The following is a 19851-nucleotide window of genomic DNA, read 5'->3' as shown; positions in this document are numbered from 1 at the left end:
CGACAAACGCATCCCGGCTCTGCCGCCGCCCGGAGGCGGCTGGCTCCCGAGCGCCGGGACCGAGGGAAGGACCGGCTGGCTTCCCCCAGCACGCTGGTACCTTACTGGGCGCTGATGGGACAGCCCCTCCCTCCCCGTGGGCTGACATCCAGGCTCCCCAGCACATAAACGTTATTAGACGAAAGAAATTCAGACGGCTGGACAAACTGAGGCCACTCGACTGGTTATGACCACTTTTCAGCACAAAAATCCAAATAATTTACAAGAATTTAGAAGTCAAAAGGCGCTTCCTGAAATACCAAGTGATCTGCTCTTTTAAAATTTCTTTTCCTACAGAATCAAATTCTCAATACCTGTAGCAGGGGAGGTTGGTTGTTTTTTTGTTTTTGTTTTTTTTTGTCCATTGTTTCTTTTTTGAAACAAAAAGCCCACAAGCCACTAGCAAACCCTTCAACCATGTTTTCGTAACAGCCTGTGTGCTGCCCTGCATCTCAAGGGAACACAAAAGTCAGCCCTAAAAGGGAAGTAGAAAGGGAAAAACGCCCAAAGATTTAACACAGACTGATGAGGAAAATAATCCCATCTTTGAGGGAAGGGCAGATTTTTTTATTTTTTTTTTTTTTTTTGTTAAATGATGGTGTCATTTTGACCGCCGCATACCTTCACAAGTTGCAACTTCTGCAGCGGCCTCCAGATCAGAGGCGTCCTGTCACAGCCCTACTTTTTAAATGTGAAGATGACCTCGGGTGACAGACACCACATCCCACAATGTTATGCAAAGCCAGCTCCTCCCCACAGGAGAAAGCTTCTGTACTTCTACAGCTTCCAATTCTTAAGGTTTTGGTCTATTTTTAGCATGTTTCTGCTACTCAGAAAACCAGCACTGCTCTCCCCATGGATTTTCCTGTGCGGGCATACACGTTGGCAACAGCTCCGAAGGCCACCGGCAGGAACAGCCCCATGATTTGTCACGGTCTTGCTGCAAAACAACTAGAAATTGAGGATCTGTGTGCCATGACACACATCTACTCTAAGGAGAACAAGAAAAGGAAATTCTTAGATACCCCATTTAAGTATTTTTCTGAATAACCTCAAAATTCAGAGGTAGCCTTTCCAGTCTTCATAATACAACTGGTAACACAGGAATAAATTTACAGGTTTCTGTGGACATTCCCAATTGGTACTCTGGCTTCAGATGCCCTCTACTCAAAAATGCCTTCCTTTGCAGTCAGGTGTCTGTGAAAAGCTCACAAAATAAAAATTTAGTGACAGTTAAGTAAGGTATGTAGCTGAAAAAAAAAAAAAAGAATCCAGTAAATACACTGATAGTAGGAATCACTTTTTGATTATAATCTGGATAAACTCATGACAGACTTTCCAGTCTGCCGCAGAAATAGTATGGAATTCATTCAAAGATATTTAGTAATTGCTCCTCTTTTTCTTGCTTTCCTGTTTGCTGCACAAGAAAGCAGACTGAACCCCCCTTACAAACAGTGTGAATTTGGATGCCAGCTGAAAGTAATCAACCTTAAATTTCTTAAATCATTAAGTTCAAGAGGCTGCCTCTGAAAATATCCAAGATCCGTCAAGTCTGAAATGAAAATAACTCTTACTGAATTTCTACTGATTTTTTTCAGCACCGATTCAATCAATCGTCCATGAAAGTAATATGGACAAAGATTCTCACCTCACTAAGCTACAGCAGCCAGCAACCAAAAGGAAATAATTACTCACTCAGAACTCATTAAGACCAATCCCAAAAATGTGCTACACAAAAAGCAGCAAAACTTTATTGGAGATCAAGAGAATTACCATATAAGAACACAAAGATCCAAGAAAGACTGCTGGATCCAGCTGTGCTCAAATGTTAGTGCCTTCTATAAATAGCTATGATTGAACACTGAGCTAGAAATTGGCTTTCCTGTTGGCTGTGGGACTGGTAAAAACAACTGAAAGGGCTGCAAAAGAAAACACAGCGGTGCTGGTAGGGCACCTTCTGCAGAGGAGGGAGGGTGGTTCAGTTCTTCCCCCTCGCTGCTGCCTACGAACACCGGTATCGACGACCTCCCTGTCTGTGCACCTCGGCAGTGAGCTACAGAGGGAGGAGGCTGCTGGGGAGCAAATATCCATATTCCTGCTGACCACAGCCTTACGTGAATCTAACTTCCCACTCCACTGATCTGACAGGGCACCACGAGGCACGCACTTACCGAAAAGACCCTGGTACAAACGAACAGTCAAACAGGACTTCCCATCGGAAAGGAAAGAAAAGCTTGTGGCAAAGAGAGAGGTCAGAACCGCTGCTTCAGTTAAGTATCTTTAAATTATTTATTTAGATTTGAGTCACACAGAATCTGGGGACATCAAGGCTGCCGATTAAACTTCCTACATGCCCTCAACACAGAGAGCACAAAAGCCACACAGATATAAGTGAGAGGAGACAAGAGAGGCAGCACTTATTGCTCAGACCGCACGGACACACACGCAGCCGAACAAAATCCCCGTGAGAAGACACTGAGAAGCAGCAGCGAGTGAATACGGGCTGCAACGCCAGGAACTAACGAGCACAGGGATAAAATTATGACACGAAGAATGTCAGTTCAGATACGGCACAGAGAAAACGATGCCAGACAGCTAAGTGCTTGCTCTCAGGAGCAGTCGGCGTTACAGGACACTGTCAGAGGAAAGTTAAACTACCCAAATACCAGGCTGGGCATTAGGCAATGACAAGCAGTCATCACACCCAAGTTCCTGTGTCTCAAACTCTGAAATAGAGGTGACCCAAGCAGAACACAACTTATTACTTACTAACTGAAGGGAAAATGGCTTAGGCCGCAACGGAGAAGCAGCCACCCCCCCGTGGCTATCCAGTTTAGAGTAGGGTAGGAGTAGGTGAAAAAAATGAACAGCTCAAGCTGGAGCAACTCAACTGCCCCACCTCACCTGCCTCTTCAAAGAAGTTATAAATTTATCTGGGGTAAGGTACACAAACAAAAAGCCTTCTCGACCAACAAAATGATTAAGGAATTGAGAGGGATTTTGCACGTGAGACACAGTAAAGCTAAAGTAGGGAAAAAAATTAAAGGAAGAAACTGCAGCCCTGAAGTGGTCTAAAAACTGGTGGAGTATTTCTGATTGTATTAAAAGCCTTGATCTGTTTTGCAGCAAAAGAGAAAAGGCTGATTTGCCTTTTCAAGAAACAGTTCCTTTCCCGTAAAATTCCTGTAAATAAAAAAAAAAAAAAAATCCCTGCAAGATTTTTCTGTTGAATAGGTGTTTTTAGAGACAAAAAGAAGGGCAGAAAACAATACAGCTAGCCAAATGGCTTAAAAAGAAGTATGGGTGGCACAAGCTACAAGAACATAACAATGAATCTCAGAGTTTTGCTCTATTTTAACTAAAAGTATAGGAGATTGTTAAAATTAAAAGGTATAATTAAGAGAAGGTTTAGGCCAACTGAAGAAAGGTAGTTGTGGCCAAGTGGTAAAATAGCTATTGATTAAGAGTTAATATTAGACAGCATGAGGTAAGTATTTTCGTAGTACATAATCTTTACCAATAAATATTTTGGAACATCACAGAAACTGGAGAAGCACCAAGCACTGAATAAAACACATAACCTAAGTGGCCATAACCTAATATAAAGCAATTCCTGGCAATTACATTACACTGCATTCTTTTCATGATGCTGCCTTGCAGTTCTTACGCTTAATAGCACCATCAGAAATTGTACCCTGCCCACTTTATGTAAAAGATACACTTGTAATACAATACATGAAGAAAAAAAGACTTAAAGATGCGTTAGCTAGCAAATTAGTTAGACACGAGCTTCCACAGGACTGTGTAGACTGATACGCAGAAAGATTATATTGGAGATCCCCCCACCCTGTAGAGCTGTCATGGGAACTACGTGTGGATGACTGCATCCTGCTGGACTATCAGGAGAAAGGCCCTGGCGAACTGCAGGGATCAGAAAGAAAAGCAGCAAAAACGCTGGGCTGTCTTCAGTGGTAAGACATTGGAAGGAAGGAACAATAGGATTTGTACCCTTTGTGTCCTCCTTCACTGAGTAGAAACCAAAAATAGTTACTTAGGTAGCACAGAGGTATCTTTATTATTTTACAAAAGCATTGATTAAAAAAATAAAAAAACCCATTCAAAAGCAGAAACAGTTCCTGGTGGAAGGATCCTTCAGACGATGGGGTATCTCCAGGTAGGGAATCCTGTGGCGGACTGCGCTGACTCCTCGCTGTACCTCAGCTCAGGCTGACCAAGGAGCCACCAGCCTCATGTCCTGGGGGTGACCTGCTGAGCTGGGACTATCCTGGCTCACGCACGAGGGCATGAAGGTGTATTGATAAATATTTTGAAAGGAAAGGTGGCTTGGAAACCCCAAAGTGCAAGATAACCAGGACAAGATAGCAGAGGTGAAATGAAGACACCTCTCCCGTCTGTAGTACTGACTAGCAGGCAACCCCTTCACCTCTAAGTGCCACCATCAGGGTGCGCCCAACCTGAGCTCTCCCCGAGCCACACCTGGGCAGCACGCCCAGCGACTCCCCCCTCACGCAGGGATGGCTCCCAAGGTTTGAGGCTCCTCACCCGAGACCAAGAGATCCTTCCTCACCCAAGGCAGAGAGATCCCCCACCCAGGACAGATCCTCGGTAAGCGACCGGCAGCACAATACTGTAAAACATTACTGATCCACATAGCTACCCTGAACACTGTATGGGTAATTCTGTTAGACATAAACCATTGGCCAAGTCTGAAATTAAGATCGGATCCAGTCACCCCTAGGCTCCAAACGGAGTTTAGAAAGCAATGGGGTCCACTCTGAACCTCGTGACTCAACGAGACAGCCCTCCTTCTCTGCATCTCCGCTCTGTGAATCTAACTCAATTCTAACTCAACTTTCCTTTGTACATTTCTTCATGCAGTCATTAATTTGCCATCAAACTTACTGAACCTTGTCAAACCACCGTTCAGCTTTGTTAAATTCCATCAAACCTACTGAACTCTGTCAAATTATTATTTTACCTCCATAAAACACATTGCTGCTTCTCTCTTTTGAGCGCAGTGCCCTCCGTTCAGCCGCAACAAACATGCACCTGGCAGCAATTACCAGCCATCAGTTCACGTGTGGCCACCATCAGAAAGTGCATTTTCAACACCCCATTTCAGTGCTTTGCAAGACCTTTGCATGCTTAACGTGATCCCTGCTTCTCGTCACTGACTAACTGCACTCCAGTACACAAGTTGTCTTGGTGAGGCCTCTTACACCACCTCCCCGAGGGACCCAACTGCTGCAGGGGCTATGAAAGCAAAGTTACCCGTGCTTCCATCTCATCGGGACCCGCTGAGTAAACAGAATCCAAACATAAAACAATACCCAAGGGTGAAGAACCAACCACGGGCCCGTCAGTCAAATTTAAGTTTGCCACCCGGGTTTTTTTAAGTAACTTGGAGACTAACAAAGAACAGATGAAAGGGGAGAATATTACCCAGCCTATTTCCTCAAGAAGTCAGCACCAGCATTCTGCTGACTTGTATTCCTCCTTCATTTCAATTCACCACAATTTCCACCAAGACATGAAGAGCCTCCTAGTGTTGGAGAATGCTGGCAAACAAACTGTTTCCTATCCCACTGCAGGAGATTAAGTCGTATCACATCCTCTTTCTTTTAAGAGATCATTTCCTCAAGTATGGATTACCTGAGCAGCAGCAGGTGCTCCACTTGTCTGTGTTTTGGGGGGTTGGCTGACGACATTAGCAGTTGCTGGTTTCTTCTACAAAATAAAAGAAAGGCATAATAAACATCAGAAGTGTTTGTGAAGAAAAAGAAAAGCCAAGTAAAACTGTAAGCCAAAAAAAGTATTAAAAAAGGTACGCTAAAAAAAAATGCCCATTAGAACATTTTATTCAAGGCAGGTCATCCAAAAATAAATTCTCCCATCTAGCTTTAATTCACACGGACTCCTTTCAGATAGTTTTGCCCAGCCCAGAACAGGCTGACTTCTTCTGTACTGTTTTATGGATGATATATAAATCTGTGCTATTTCCAGTGGCAGAGCGACTCTGTTTTAATTAAGAGGGTAACCACATACACTTCAACGAAAAGTAGCAATGAAAGTAAGATGGGTAAACTACTGCTGTACAGACATAACTCGAAGGACAACACTGAAGGTAACATTACACCTGGGGCAGGGAAGTGAAAGATACAAAGGGCAATAGGATGGCTCCTAGGTAATAAAAACTCTGGCAACTGAAACAAAACCACGACATCACCTTTGAACCTGCAGTTTTCGCCCAAAGCAATGCCATTATTACCAAGTACCACTAAGTACCACTGCAAAAACTCAGCAATTGCTGAAATGACATCTAATGAAGACTGGGAAAACAAGCCATTAGTAACGAACACAGCAAAAAGCATCACGTTTTTGGCAGTGGCAGATGGGTAAGACCTATTCACTTTCTCCGGTAAGTGGAAGCTCGAGATTCACAACATAAAAAAAGCCTTCACGCTTTAATTATGAGCAGATTCAGTCATCAAACTTGTACCCGAACTCAGAAGCACCAGCTTCCAGCCGATGGGGCACCGGGTACTGCAACAGGCTGGGAGGCTCACAGCCCTCCGTCATTTAGGTAATTCCATCTCCCCTTCCCTTTCCCATTTAGCCCCAAAACCAGGACAGACTCTGGAATAAACAAAGCTGCCCACTCAACAGCCGACCTCCAGGCAGAGCCTGGGGCAGCAGGCCACCCTCTGCGGCCATTTAGAGAAGATTGACATCACAGAAATGTGGTCTGAGGGCACAGGCTGACAAAGTGGGATATTCACATCACTGGCCAAACTGGAAACAGTGACATCCAAGTAAAACGTCACAGTATGTTGCAAAAAACAAGCGAAACAGTGATTTTCCCCCTTAAATGGATGTTAGGAGTGTGGATGCCTCTACCAGACACTCCATCCCAGCATGCTCCTGCACTGGAATCCATGCTGAAATCCAGTGCTGCCCAGTACGCACCAGTACTACCCAGTACAGACCTGCACAGTGCTTGGGGACAAGGGGTCTCCATCCAGGCTGAGGGATGGTGGTTGCAGGTTCAACCAGCAGCACCCACAGCCACGTCCCCTCCTCTGGGGCTGGCGGGGGCAGGAGCTCACTGGTGCAAGAGCACACACCCGGCACCCCTTGGGCTCTGTCGCGGGTCCCCCCAGTGCCAGCACAGCCCCGCTGACCTCCCAGCACCCCTGCCCGGCCCTCTGACCCCTCTACGGGTCTTCTGCTCGCTGCACACCCACCCCACGGCACCCCATGTTTGTGGGACCCCCCCAAAACCTGCCCAGACCTGGGCCTCCCTCTCCCTCGGGGTTATCCGTCGAGCGCTGACGCACACCCCGCACACACCCCCGGCCTGGGGAGGACACAGACCCTCGCGCCCCCGCAGCCAGCACCGGGCACTGGGCTGTGACCCCTGCGCAGGGCCTGGCCCCACCACAGCCTGGTCCCCCCAGTTTCCAGCCTCGTCCGCTGCCAAGTCCCGGCTCAACTTCTCCAGAGCCCACCCACCACCACCAACCACCACCAGGCTGGTTTCTGGTTGTTGCCTTCGCTGAGAATTGCTCAGGTTCTACGTCCCCCCTTTCCCTCTCCCTTTCCTTCTCCCCCCAGCTGAGAAGATAAAAAACATCCTCAGGCTCCACACGCCTAACTAGTGCCACTCATCACACGTCAGTCAGGTTTGTCTTGGCATTTTTTTCTTACGTCTCCTCTGACCAGACACCCTTATGGGAGCAGACACTCTCCTTCCACACAACCTTCAACCCGCTTTAGAATGAACATTTTTAACACCTCTAAGCAAGCAGCAGTCTTCCAGCCCTAGGTGGCAATGCTCCTGGAGGAGGGTGGCTTTGTACACAGTACCAAGAGGCAGAATGCCTTGGGTTTTATCTCTGATGTCGGGCATTAAAGACTCAGCAATAAGCATTACCCACAAATCCTTCAGCTTTTAAATAAGTTATTAAGTTGCTGAAGGAACATAAAATTTTAAACGCTACTTTCCATTTTCAAAAAGAAAAGAAAAAAAATAGTCAAGAAGGAGCAGACCTCTGAAGAGCAATCAGTATTCCGGGTACGTGTTCTGTATAGGTGCTCTCCACTTCCACCTCATGCTCAGCCTTTGTTTCAGGACCAAAAGGTTCCAGGACTTATCACTGGCTATTAAGGCTATGTCTAACATAACTGTGAGGCTCTGAAAAGCCACAGATAAAACACTGAGTTGCAGGAGGTTTTTTTATCAACATATTAAAATTTTTCAGGCATGAGGCTAGCCTTCCCCCTGTCCCCCCCGCCCCCAGTCTGAACTAGAAAAAATCCACAGAGTGAAATAAATCCTTGTTCTTAGCATGAATCTAATCAATTCTAATCAATTTAAAAGTATGAAGAAAAAATCATTAATGCAAACATTCCCCTGTTTCATGGTAAGCAGAACAGCAATAAAGATACAGGTAGGAGAGCGAGAAGAAAAAGAAGCACGTAAATTCTGCTCTGGAGTTGAGAAAGACTACCTGGAAATGGTGAAGTTGAGCCACCACATCAAATCAGTATTCTTTACTGAATACTGACCATGATAGGCTGAGAAATACATCTTAGTTCCCAGGGTCATCTTTCAATGGTTAACTTCTTTGGTATCTACCCCTTAATGCATTTGTAAAAGCAGAAAAATTGGCGACATCATGCTACTGGGTTCATCCTTCTTCTACGCTTAACAAAATAATGATGTTATGTGCTTCCCAGCATCCTCCCCACAATGCTCCTTCCAGGCAAACCGGTTCTGACACCCTTCATCAACAAATCCATCAGAGCTGCTCCCATCTTCCCCAATCAGAGAAGAGGAAGGGTGTGTTTTTTTTTTCTGTGACAATCTCAGACACAATCAGCTGAAGAATCACCTTGCAGCTGTACTCCTATCTCGCTTCCCAACCCGATAATAACAGAGCTAATGAATTATCAGAATATAAAGCTTCTTTATGACAGGAATTAGAAGAATCAAGAGCCTGTACAGAATTGTGTGTGAAGGGCTAAAAGCTGTGGCATACAGGCACTTGTAACCTACTCTTTGTTATTAGCAGTGGCTTCAAAACAGAAAGCCAAAACACGGTTTCAGAGTGGAAGATTAATTCCTCCATGTTTAATAAAGGGGAGATAAAACATATCCCTTTGATAAATAAATTTTCTAAGAGAAGACGTGCACTAAGACTGGTGTCTACATGGATTAAATGTTCGTTTTGGACTGTAACACTCAAGTGTTCATTGTAGTATCGCAATGAGAACGCATACAGTACAGGTCTTTTAAGGAAAAAAAAAGTATCTTCATGTGAGGAAGGAATGTGCAATCCCTGTCCTGGAAATTATTTTGCCAACCATAAGCAGAGTTTCAGCCTCCACCTTTCATCTCTTATTCAATAACTGCTTGAGCAGCAACCATGCTCTACCTCTTCCTACAGTGGGAAGATCCTCGCATCGCAACAGCTCCCAATGAGTACCAAAACTTAACTGAAATAATGCTAATTTTCAAGCACTTTTCACATCTTAGCCAAAGAAGAACCAAAGCAGAAAAGGAAGACGGGCAAACAAGCCAGTGCTGCACTACTCATAACCCCTCTGCCGAGGATGGATCAGGTCCACACTGTCCTGCAGCCACCAGCAGGTGCAGGGGGTGAAAAACCAACCAACCAAAGCAGTTTAAAACAAAAACTTTGGTAACAATGCAGAAAGGGACCTGACAAACACTCCAATCAAAGCTACCTGTGCACCTTCACTGTCCAGACCAGCAGTGGGCACCCCAACGAATTTTTACCAGTCATAATGTCTTTGCTCAGCATTATGCCCCGGGACTCTCAAGTAACTCTGAGCCTTTTTCTGGGTAAGGAATCCTGCAGAACAAGCATCGGGATTAAAAACCATCACAGAAATCCTGATGTCAGAGCGACGAATCAGTTCTGAAAGGACAGTAACGCTTCAGCGCCAATTATCACCGTCATCCTTTCAAAGTAAAGAATGTATTTCCTGCTAAGTAAAGAAAAATGGGCTGAGCAAGCAGCACGTATTTTGTCCTCATGGCTGTAAAGCATGACTTGAAATGGCAGGATGCCTTAGGGAGGGTCTTGTTTCATACTGTATCTGGTAACACACGGCCCTGCTCTAATCTGGAGCTTTGAATTCCTACAGTATGTGGCTCCACCTTCCTTTTAATACCACCCTTTTTAAACCAGCAATTATTTAACACCACATTTTACACCAGCAACGCACAGGCTCCATTTTCAGACAGACACAGAAGCTCTCCTTGGTAATTTCCCTCCGCAACAGTAAAAAGAGAACAGATCTTTCCAGATTACATGCAGTTAATGACACAAGCATGAATCCACTCCAAACAGAGCAGGGGGTTTTCGGAGCAGAATCCCCCACGATGGGAGTGCTGAATTACACACGTGGTTACTGTGCCCCCAAGGGGGCAACACTGAACACGGTGTTCAAGAACAGGGCAGCAGGACCACACTGCTCACTGCAACACTCAGTTACTGAGTCCGGATGAAGTTTCACATTTCCCACCTCCCTGTCTCTAGCAGTACAAAAGAAAACAAAAATGTGATGTAGAAACAGGTCGGGTACGTGTTGATACTCCTCCTGAATACTCTCACAGATTCACACAATTTGTGGCCAGGGGACTTCTTAATTTCAGTGTATGTTATAAACTGTCCTGGGTTTCTATTGAGTGATTTCATCCCATCCCATCCCATCCCATCCCCCCTTGAAAGTATTTATATTTTAGCATCCAAAAGCTTCTAGGGCACGCAGGCCTCAGTGGCATACAAAGCGTGCAGTGATCTGAAACTGGTGGGGGGGCACACGTCCACAGCAGACGACGTCGAAGTGAGGGGTAAAGGAAAAACACAGCAGCTGTCGCTGAGACTTAACACTGCAGACAAAACTGCTGAAAGCCTTGGAACCTCAGGAAGGAAGGAGAAGAAAGGAGATTTCCTATTTCATACACTTCATGACAGCCTGCTGCAAACATGTGGACTCAGGACTGGGATGACAAATGTCAGGGAGAGAACAGAGGGACAGACATGGGAAGAGAGCAGCACATCGCTCACTCGTACCGGGTGGCAGGTGCATCCGAGCTGCAAATATATGTGAGAGCTTCGAGTGCACGAGCAACCACCAATTCCAACAACGTTCTTTTCTGTTAACATCTACTGTGCGAAAACATTTCATGAAAGCTGATTTAGATTCTCAAGAAGTGTCTGATTCTCCTTAGAGTGTGAGTTCAATGAACATGAACAATGAAGGCCACGACACAAGGAGCGTATCCCTGGGGTTGAACCTTTGTCCTTGAGTGGTGCCCAATACAACCACGAGACACACACACCCCTGCACCGTCAACTACAATGATAAAGAACCACCGGTAACTTCTTCTGGTTGTGTATTCTAACACACCCGCAGTTTCCAACTCCAGCAAATCTGCCTGTTTCTACAAGACACCATGTAGAGAGGCACATTCAGTTGCTCATCATTATACTGACAGATTATCTGTATCTCAACTTAAAAGCTGACCATTCGTGGTCGGGAGTAGATCCCCCACTCTGCCTACACGTAAAGCTTGAGTAGCACTGCCGAAATGAGGCCAACCAGTACGATGGTACCTCTCCTCTGCTAACGTACATTAGGTAATGAAGCAGACAATGATCTCTCCAAGAGCAACGCAGTCCCGTGAAGCAGGGTATCAGTCCTCTCCCTTCCAAAACCCTCCTGCAACACCCCTCTCTGCTGTGCCAGACGCAGTGGCATCATCAGCATAACCTAAGGGCTGCTGAGGAACTACCACAGGCTGCTGTGAAGGACCAGAGTTAAACAGGTATAAACCTTGGGGTTTGTTTCCAGGTGGGCTTTTGTTTTCAGAAACTGGACAGACTGAATTTAGCATCCTAGAACTCCAGCTCTGCTTTATGTTTGTGGCCACTGAGCAGATGAGGCGAGAGTGGACCCTCGGGAAGAGAAGCAGGGAAGGATTCTGTGCATCCTTTACTTTCCAAGCTCGACAGCCACCAAGCAGAGCGGAGGCTGCTGGAAGCTGCTGCTGGACTGACCGGCTGCCTCCTCCAGCCCGACTGCCAGCTGTGCCTGCGCCCCTCCTGTGCCAGCCCCCCGGCACGGCACAACGCTGTGGGTCTCAGAAGTGTCACTTTTAAGCGAGGGGCTGACACAAGCTGCAGCTGCCAGCTCTGCTCCCGACACCGCCAAGCAGGATGCAGAGGGAAGGGCTCGCTGCAGCAGCGGGTTCACAGCTCCCCTCCGAGCGCCGAGGATGCTGTTTATCACACAGCTGCATGGACCAGCCTGCTACGTGGTTTCTTTTCTCTCCTGCCGAGCAGCCACAGGAGAGCCATTCCAGCTGTGGGCTTCAGCACCTCCCCTTCCCCACACTCCGTCTGTGTCACCCAGAGAACGTGTCTCCTTCCCACAAGGCTTTACGATCTCAGGATGGGAGCACTGCGTGGTGACGGCTGAGCAGCAAGCCACTGGGAACTTGAAACGTAAACACTTCCCGAGGAAACGCTCTCACAAACTCACATCTGGCGGCACATCACAGACACGCTGCTGTGACTGTGTGCAATTCCCAAACTACAGTGTTATTAAACGTACCATCAACAACACGGCTAACTCCTAACTCCTTTAAAGCATTGTTTTATTTTATTGTATTGCGACGCTAGAAATGGAAAGATCTTAACGAGCCACTGAATCTCCTCAGCACCCTGCGCAAGTGCGTATGTCACCAAGCAGGTTTCTATTTACAGTAAACACGCTGTGGTTTGTTTTTTTTTTCAATCTGCTTTTAAGTCTCCAAAAAGGAAAAGCTTCAGAAACCTAATTCTACACCTTAACAGTACTCATTTTGATGTTGTGGCTAATGAGCACCTCCTACTCAAAACCTGTGTCAGACCTTCCCTACCTTTGCTTTTAAAGCTTTACTCTTCTCTCACTCCTTCAGGACTATACACACAAAGAATCTGAGAGACAGAGTCATTTATTGTTATTTTTAGTTAAACAATGAGCATACAGGCTTTTACGATTTTCCCTTAGATATGAAGACGAACTCTTCAAAGACCTTTGTATTTCCTTGTCATTTTTATAATGCATCACCAAACCTTTTTCTATCAGGGAGGTGAACAAAGTCAATATTCTAGACAAGATTGTCCACAGCTATCTATGGATAGATTATAAATGTTGGTTTTAAAAACTGAAGACTACAGGAATAACCTCTAACTTTTAAACAAAGATATAACACTGGAGACACTTGGGAAAGCTGTACAAAGATTCTGAGTTGCTGCCTCAACTGCTACAAAAATCAATGTTTTGGTAGATGTGAACCGTGGCGGGGCTAATGCTGTTCAGTGATCCTAAGGAAAAGCGTTTTTATCTACCTTCGCTTTTAAGCATGGTAAAGTCAATGGAGTAAGTCAAACACACAAAGAAACTCACAAGAGGAAACACACGTTCAGTATTCTGAGGAGTCAAAAAGCAAAAGCATCAGAACAATAAACTTAGTAACAGCCTTCTCTTCTAGCTCGAAACATCTTCTCGGTGAGAGGTCAGAAACAGTACCTCCACCACCCAAACTACAGGCTTCAGCTCCCACCCTTCCCAGGCAGAAGTCAGCACTTCCACGTTAAAGAGCAACAACGAGCAGTCAAGGAATCTGACATTAAACTGAGGATGTATAAAGCGACAGTGCTGTTTAAGAAAATGTTCGACTGTCTGGAGAAGAAAGGAGGAACTCGTTCCCAGGCTAGAGAGGTATTTGGACAGGAAAGGAAGATAATTGCTTTAATCATCTACTTCAGAGGACGGTAATAAAAGCCCTCACTGGCCTTGATTTGCAGTGCAGTCAGACACACTGCAGCTTAGACAAAGTTATTTTCCAAACAGCTTCAAGTACCGGGCACACCTATTCCCGGCCTCCCTGTACCAACGACTGGCATTTGAAGCCAGGGAGTAGAAAAGCAGACAAATTGTCCTCTTTCTGAGCCTGCTGTCAGCCTTCCCTGGGGAAGAGCAGAGCAGAGGCTGTGGGGGCACCAGAGATCAGTGCTGGCACCTTCCCCTTCATCACCTACCCGCATCCCTGCAGCGCACAGGAACCCACCCCCCAGCCCCCACCAGGGCCGAGGAGAGAGGAGACCCTCGAGGGGACCCTCCCGAGCACCACCCCTGCACCGCCTGCAAAAACAAACGGCTTCTGGCTGTTAACAACAGCCGCTGGGCTGGCTGTAACGCTGCTGCTTCTGCAGACGCAATGTTAACCCAGCAGGGACTCCTGAACTCCTAAATGCCCATTCCCAAGGAAGCAGTATCTTGAAAAATCAGTGTTTTTTCTAAAATACAGCCCTGACCACCTATTTGCAAGAGTGTAAGGGGGCAGCCCAGGCATGCAACATCGATGTATGCATTAGGGTTTGTATCTTTGGAAGAAAGGCCAGGACACAGGCAAGGTGGGAAGTGTCACGGTGCGCGCTCTTGCCCGTAATTACGGACAATCGAAAAACCAGGATTGTTGGGTGTGTCCCTGAAATGTTGGGGTTTCAACCCTCAGCCCCACATTAAGGCTGACATCTGGGTGACTCCCCCAGCCCTTCCCAAAGCGGGGTGGGTTTCCCTTTAGGCTCCCCCCAGGGTGGGCGGCCTGGCAGACAGAGCCGTTGGGTAAAGGAGCCCCAGGGGTCCCGCAGTCAGTAACCCAAGGTCAGGGGTCCCACGCAGGGATAACAGCTGGGACCCCTGGCAGGAGGGGCAGTGTCTGTCTGTGAGGGGGATGCCCTGTGCAGAGTTCCCTGCTGGGGAAGGACCTCCCGCCTCCCTGGGCTCCAGGCAGGTCTGGCTTTTGTAAACGCGGGCTGTGGAGAGATTCCGTGTGTGGCTTCCTTGGTCTGATGTGTTGGGCTTGTTGACTCGGTTGTCTCCTGTCCCTTCTATGGGAGATGCATGTCACCATTTATCCCACCCATTGCTGGTCGTGTGGTGTCGTTGTTGGGGTCAGTGGGATTGATGTCCGTTATGTATCATCTGACTTGTTTGTACCCCCAGCGCTCACCCATGTGCTGACCCTTTTATATCAAATACAATCTGATTATTGGTTCATCTTTATGCTGGCCGTGTCCTTTATGCTAGGCCTGGTAACTGGCAAAACAGTCCCACAGGGTGTCTGCAGGACAGACACATCCACTGGAACCATTTCCACCGATACTAACACGAAATATTTGTGGAAGGATGAACAGGACAAAGAAATACTTTCAGTAGGCGGCTCAAGCAGCACAAGACAAAACTATACATTCCTGGAATGAATAATGAGTGACTACGGTCATCAGATAATTATCTGAAAACCACCACTTTGTTATCAAAGGACAGAAATCTGTATAGGAGGAAATTCACAATCAACTTTTCTTCTTAATATGTTCAAATACTTGAATTTACCTCTGCTGCTTCTGCTTTTTTCTCTTCTGGTTTGGAAGAAGCTTCTCTTGCCTTCTTGTCACCATGCTGTAAGTAGAGAAAATAGATGGGTAGTTACTAAGATCTTTAATTATAAATTCTATGTAGAGAAATTCCAGAACATCTTAGTGTACATGTGATGCCTTTCATCTGCCACAATACAACAGAAGGGAACATTCTTTTTCCTTCTTGCTAATGGAGAGGATTTCTAAATGACCTGTGGGATAACTTCAACCAAAATCACAGTCAGGAAGTCATGACCTCCCGGGCAGTACAGGTAACACGATGGTTCTTGTGAAAAGTTCTGGAAGATACTGAGCTTATCGCTCATTCCTCACCAGCACTGCCCTCTCCAATACTTGCTTCGGCAACGCTGTGGGCCCCACAGGAGCTCTCAGAGAGCCCAACACAACGTCACAACCACGAGCCACAAGCCAACACCTGAACAACCTTCCGCAGAGATGTCAGGATGCTCCCTATGCCCATCCCTCCCTACCTGGGAGAAAACTGTTACTACAATTCCTAGAACTCTGCTGCTGACATACAAAAAATAAACGCTGTAACCGTTCAGATACAGGTCCACATTAGGAAATACAGTTCCTCCAGGTTCCCCAAACCTCCCGCAGCTTTCATCCCCTCCCAGACTTTAAACCCCTTGCTTCCATCAGACCTGATGTGCCATCCCATTTGCTCCCCACGTGCAGCAACATACAGCAACATACAGAAAGGCACATACAGAAAAGCTTGTTCAGTTTTACTCTCTGAAAAGTGCTGAAGGCGGCCCCTCAAAAACCATATTTTTCAAACGCATACTGTGTAACCTTCAGAATTAAAAAAAAAAAAAAGTAAAAAGCAAGACATTTTACCATGAATGTAAAAGGCAACATAATACAACGATTATCTAATATCTCAGCTAGTGTAACTTCCCCTGGCAAGTGAGACATCTGGGAATGAGGACTCCTGTCTGGTTTGTTTTGTTAAGTAAAGACAGGAGATGATTTGAGGCCTGTTTATTCCCTTCTGCTTTGAGGGCTGAGCAGCAGGAGTAATGAAGTAATGACTTCCTACAGATTTTTCTTTACATGGCTATAGGGAGAAAGTAATGATCCATGTATCACTGCACCTTCTTCAAGGGAAACGTGTTCAAGCTCATCAGCGCTCAGGTTGGGAAAATATTATAGCTGAATGAACAAATAAAACTAAAAGTAGCCAAATAGCATGTCTCTCATCTCTTTCCATTACGGTGGTACACGACAAAAATGTTGAAGATTGTTCAGACAACCTCTAATAATTCAAGTTTTTAAAATGAGTTTGGGCATGGCTGGGATACTTGACAAGTTTTAAAATTGAAAGTGCTCTTCACATATTCCAATTGTGCCTCTTCAAGGGAAAAACAAGTCCCGTAGGTTGTCTTTTCAGATGACAGATGAATTGATTCACTGCTCCATAACAGCACTTTCGGTATAGACACAATTAACCCAGTTATCTGTGCGTTTTACTGCTGCAATAAAAGCACACCACATACATCCCAATAAAAGCCACGCCGGTGAGCGTGCTTTCGCTGGCCAAGTGGCAGCCCCAGAGCCTGCATTGCTGGAAGGCTCCTGCTCAGCAAAACTCGGCTGTTTAGAGCGGGCTCTCTCCTCAAGCAAGCACTCTGAAAGCCAAGTGCTACCCCAAATCCAGCTAATTCACCTCATAAATTGAGCACACCTTTCTGCTCATTGTGTGGATCTTACTGCTTCTGTTCATTTGCTTCTTCCAACGCAGACAGAGCTTAAACAGCAGCGATACCAATTAAAGCCCAGCTTTGTTTAGTTTATTTTCCAAAGCTGCAGAATGCAGGAGCCTCACTTAGATCCTACTGAGTGTGCCAGACTTTTACCAGGGACAAATCCAGTGTGACCCTTCCTCCCCAAGCCCTCTCCTCGCCCTCGCACCGCCACCAGACAGGACACCGCACCGGTCCCAGTCCTGGGACTAGGACAAGCGGGACAGGCTGTGTCCCAGTGGGCAGGTGGAGCTCACTGTCCCCTCTGGGGTGTCAGGGCCCCTGCCCCTGCCCGTCTTCCCACCCCCCGAGCAGGCTGGTCTGTGCTGGCTGCGGAGGGCAGAGGGGGCTGGCAGGGCTCCCTCCAACACCTTCTGGCAGAAGATCAACTCCACGTCCCTGAGAGACCCCAGGGCAGCTTCACCACCCAGAGGGGACAAGGAATGGGCTGGGACAAGGACACAACACTGCCACTCAAGGTGGAGAGAGATTAAATGCTGTCTTCCCTCCAGAAAGCTGTCAGACCGCACCCAGAATAACGAGACTTTGACCAAAAGACCAAATACTATTTTGACCATGGGAACAAAGCACGTATGGCCTGACCAAAGTCATTTTTTTTGCAGTAAGTTGGAGTCAGGCACTATGTACACATTAAGCGCTGACACTCTCTGGCCTCAGATACCGAAAAAGCCTACGAAAGTATTACCTCACTTGAAAGTCTGCCACCCCGAGGAGGTGGCCTTGGGAGGCACAACTGCCCAAGACACCTTCTGAGAAGACTACACCGGCTCCCTGAACAGCTGATGCTTAAGACAGGAGAGAGAGAGAGACACTGTTTCAAAAATGCCCTTCAACAGCTCTTTTCTGCTCTGTGTTTTCAAGCTTTGACCCGTCTATTAAAGAAATAAATATGTAAATAAGACAAAGCCAATAAATCAATCTGCTTAGCGAGAGTCTAAGCTCAGGTTATTTAGGACAGTATGCATGCATTGCTCCTTTATGGTCCCAAGTGGACGACAGGGTGGACTTTTCCTTTGGGCACACACTTCCCTTTTTCTGTCCGTACAATGCTGAAGAAATGTGTCTGTAACCATGCCAGTGGACACAGAACCATCTCGGTTGGAAAAGACCGTGAAGATCATCTACTCCAACCAGTGACCTCACACCGACCGTTCTCACGACAGGAGCAGCTCCAGCTCTGCCACACAAACAGTGGATGTAGAGTTCGTTACATTTCTAGTTTAACTAACAAGCTAACAACAACTCCTTAAGTCGGCGCAAACTATCTCCCAACTGGACTAAAAACAAAAAGTGCAAACCCACCCTTAATGGCATGTCCACAAAATGGACAAGTATCATGAACAAGAACGTTTATCCTGAGATCTTCATCCTGTTCTTCAGGGCACAAGCGTCCTGACACTGTTGTTTTATGGACACACCTTTAACATCTGATTCAAAGAGCATTCATAAAGAAAGCAACTGGCCTAGGTGAGAAGCACGTAGTGAAATACCAACAACTGAACACACGGCCGCATTCTCAGCCTGCGCTTGTGAAAACCAGACCTCAGCTAGAGGTCTTGCTTCAAGAAATTCCTTCTAAACCTCTGGGGGCCACCAGCACTCACGAGCCCTTGGTTCAAAGCTGTTGCGCAGCATCTCGGAGGGCTGCAGCGACGAGACGCTCAGTCAGTGGGTGAGAAGGGACGTCTCCTGGCCAGATTCTGGGCTGAAGGTAACCAGCTCTGCAGTACAGATATTAAAGGGGATGTGCCATTTGAGGTGGACAGCGGCCTGACCGCCACGTTCAGTCGCAACTGGGAAGAAAGTGGAGGGAGACCTCTGATGCTGCTCAGAAAACTGTCGGATGGAAGGAAGTGTCAGGAGAACTACAACCGAGCTATGTACGGACAGAAAGGCGAGACCTAGATTCTTCTTACAGCCATCCCATTCTCCTTGAAACACACCAGCCTGTAAAAATCTCGGGAGAACAACCAGTGAATCTCTTTTGGGCCTGGCCCTTTCTTTCACCTCTCCAGCTTGGCTTACTCACCCTCCAGACCGTGGATGAAAGCACCACGTGTGACACAGGCGCATGGGGTGGGGAGGGCTCCAGCCTCACGTGGAGGCCTGCGCGTGCTACTCAGGTGCCAGCAACTGCAGCGACAGGTTTCCCTCAGAGCATGCACAGGAGGGGTTTCCTCACCTGATCACGGGCAGCCACACTGTCCCTTTTCTCACCCTGGATCCAGCAACCCCGGACCACCGAGGCCTTTGACATTCGTGTCATCACTTAACGCAGCAATCCCCAAAACTTTCCTCCTTGTGACTCTGCTGTCACCTCCACCACGCTGTGCCACTGATCTGACGGCGTAATGAATGACACAGGAAAACATCACTCAACACTGATCCAAGCTACTTAAACCACTTTAAAAGTGCAGCTGTAAATTCAGCATCTGCCCGGTTACGTATTTAGGAAACACACTGAAGTGATGTTTCCTCTGAAAGCCACCTTGCACAACGCCTGCTTT

The 19851-nt window shown here is 46.7% G+C and overlaps 1 protein-coding gene across 1 annotated transcript in view; it reads right to left on the bottom strand.

The window, feature by feature from the left end:
• CAST (calpastatin) overlaps nt 1–19601 on the bottom strand; it is a 56695-nt gene extending 37094 nt beyond the window's left edge. The window contains exons 1-3 of the mRNA XM_026866899.1: nt 19527–19601; nt 15535–15612; nt 5713–5787 (exon numbers count right to left, since the gene is read on the bottom strand). Of these exons, the coding sequence (XP_026722700.1) occupies nt 5713–5787; nt 15535–15612; nt 19527–19601 (228 nt within the window). The remainder of the gene's footprint in view (nt 1–5712; nt 5788–15534; nt 15613–19526) is intronic.
• Between the last annotated feature and the right edge of the window lie 250 nt (nt 19602–19851).

Source organism: Athene cunicularia (genome assembly GCF_003259725.1).
Source record: "Athene cunicularia isolate RWA chromosome Z unlocalized genomic scaffold, athCun1 chrZ_part5, whole genome shotgun sequence".
In the NCBI taxonomy this organism is placed as follows: Eukaryota; Metazoa; Chordata; class Aves; order Strigiformes; family Strigidae; genus Athene; species Athene cunicularia.
This window is presented reverse-complemented; position numbering and strand designations above follow the sequence as displayed.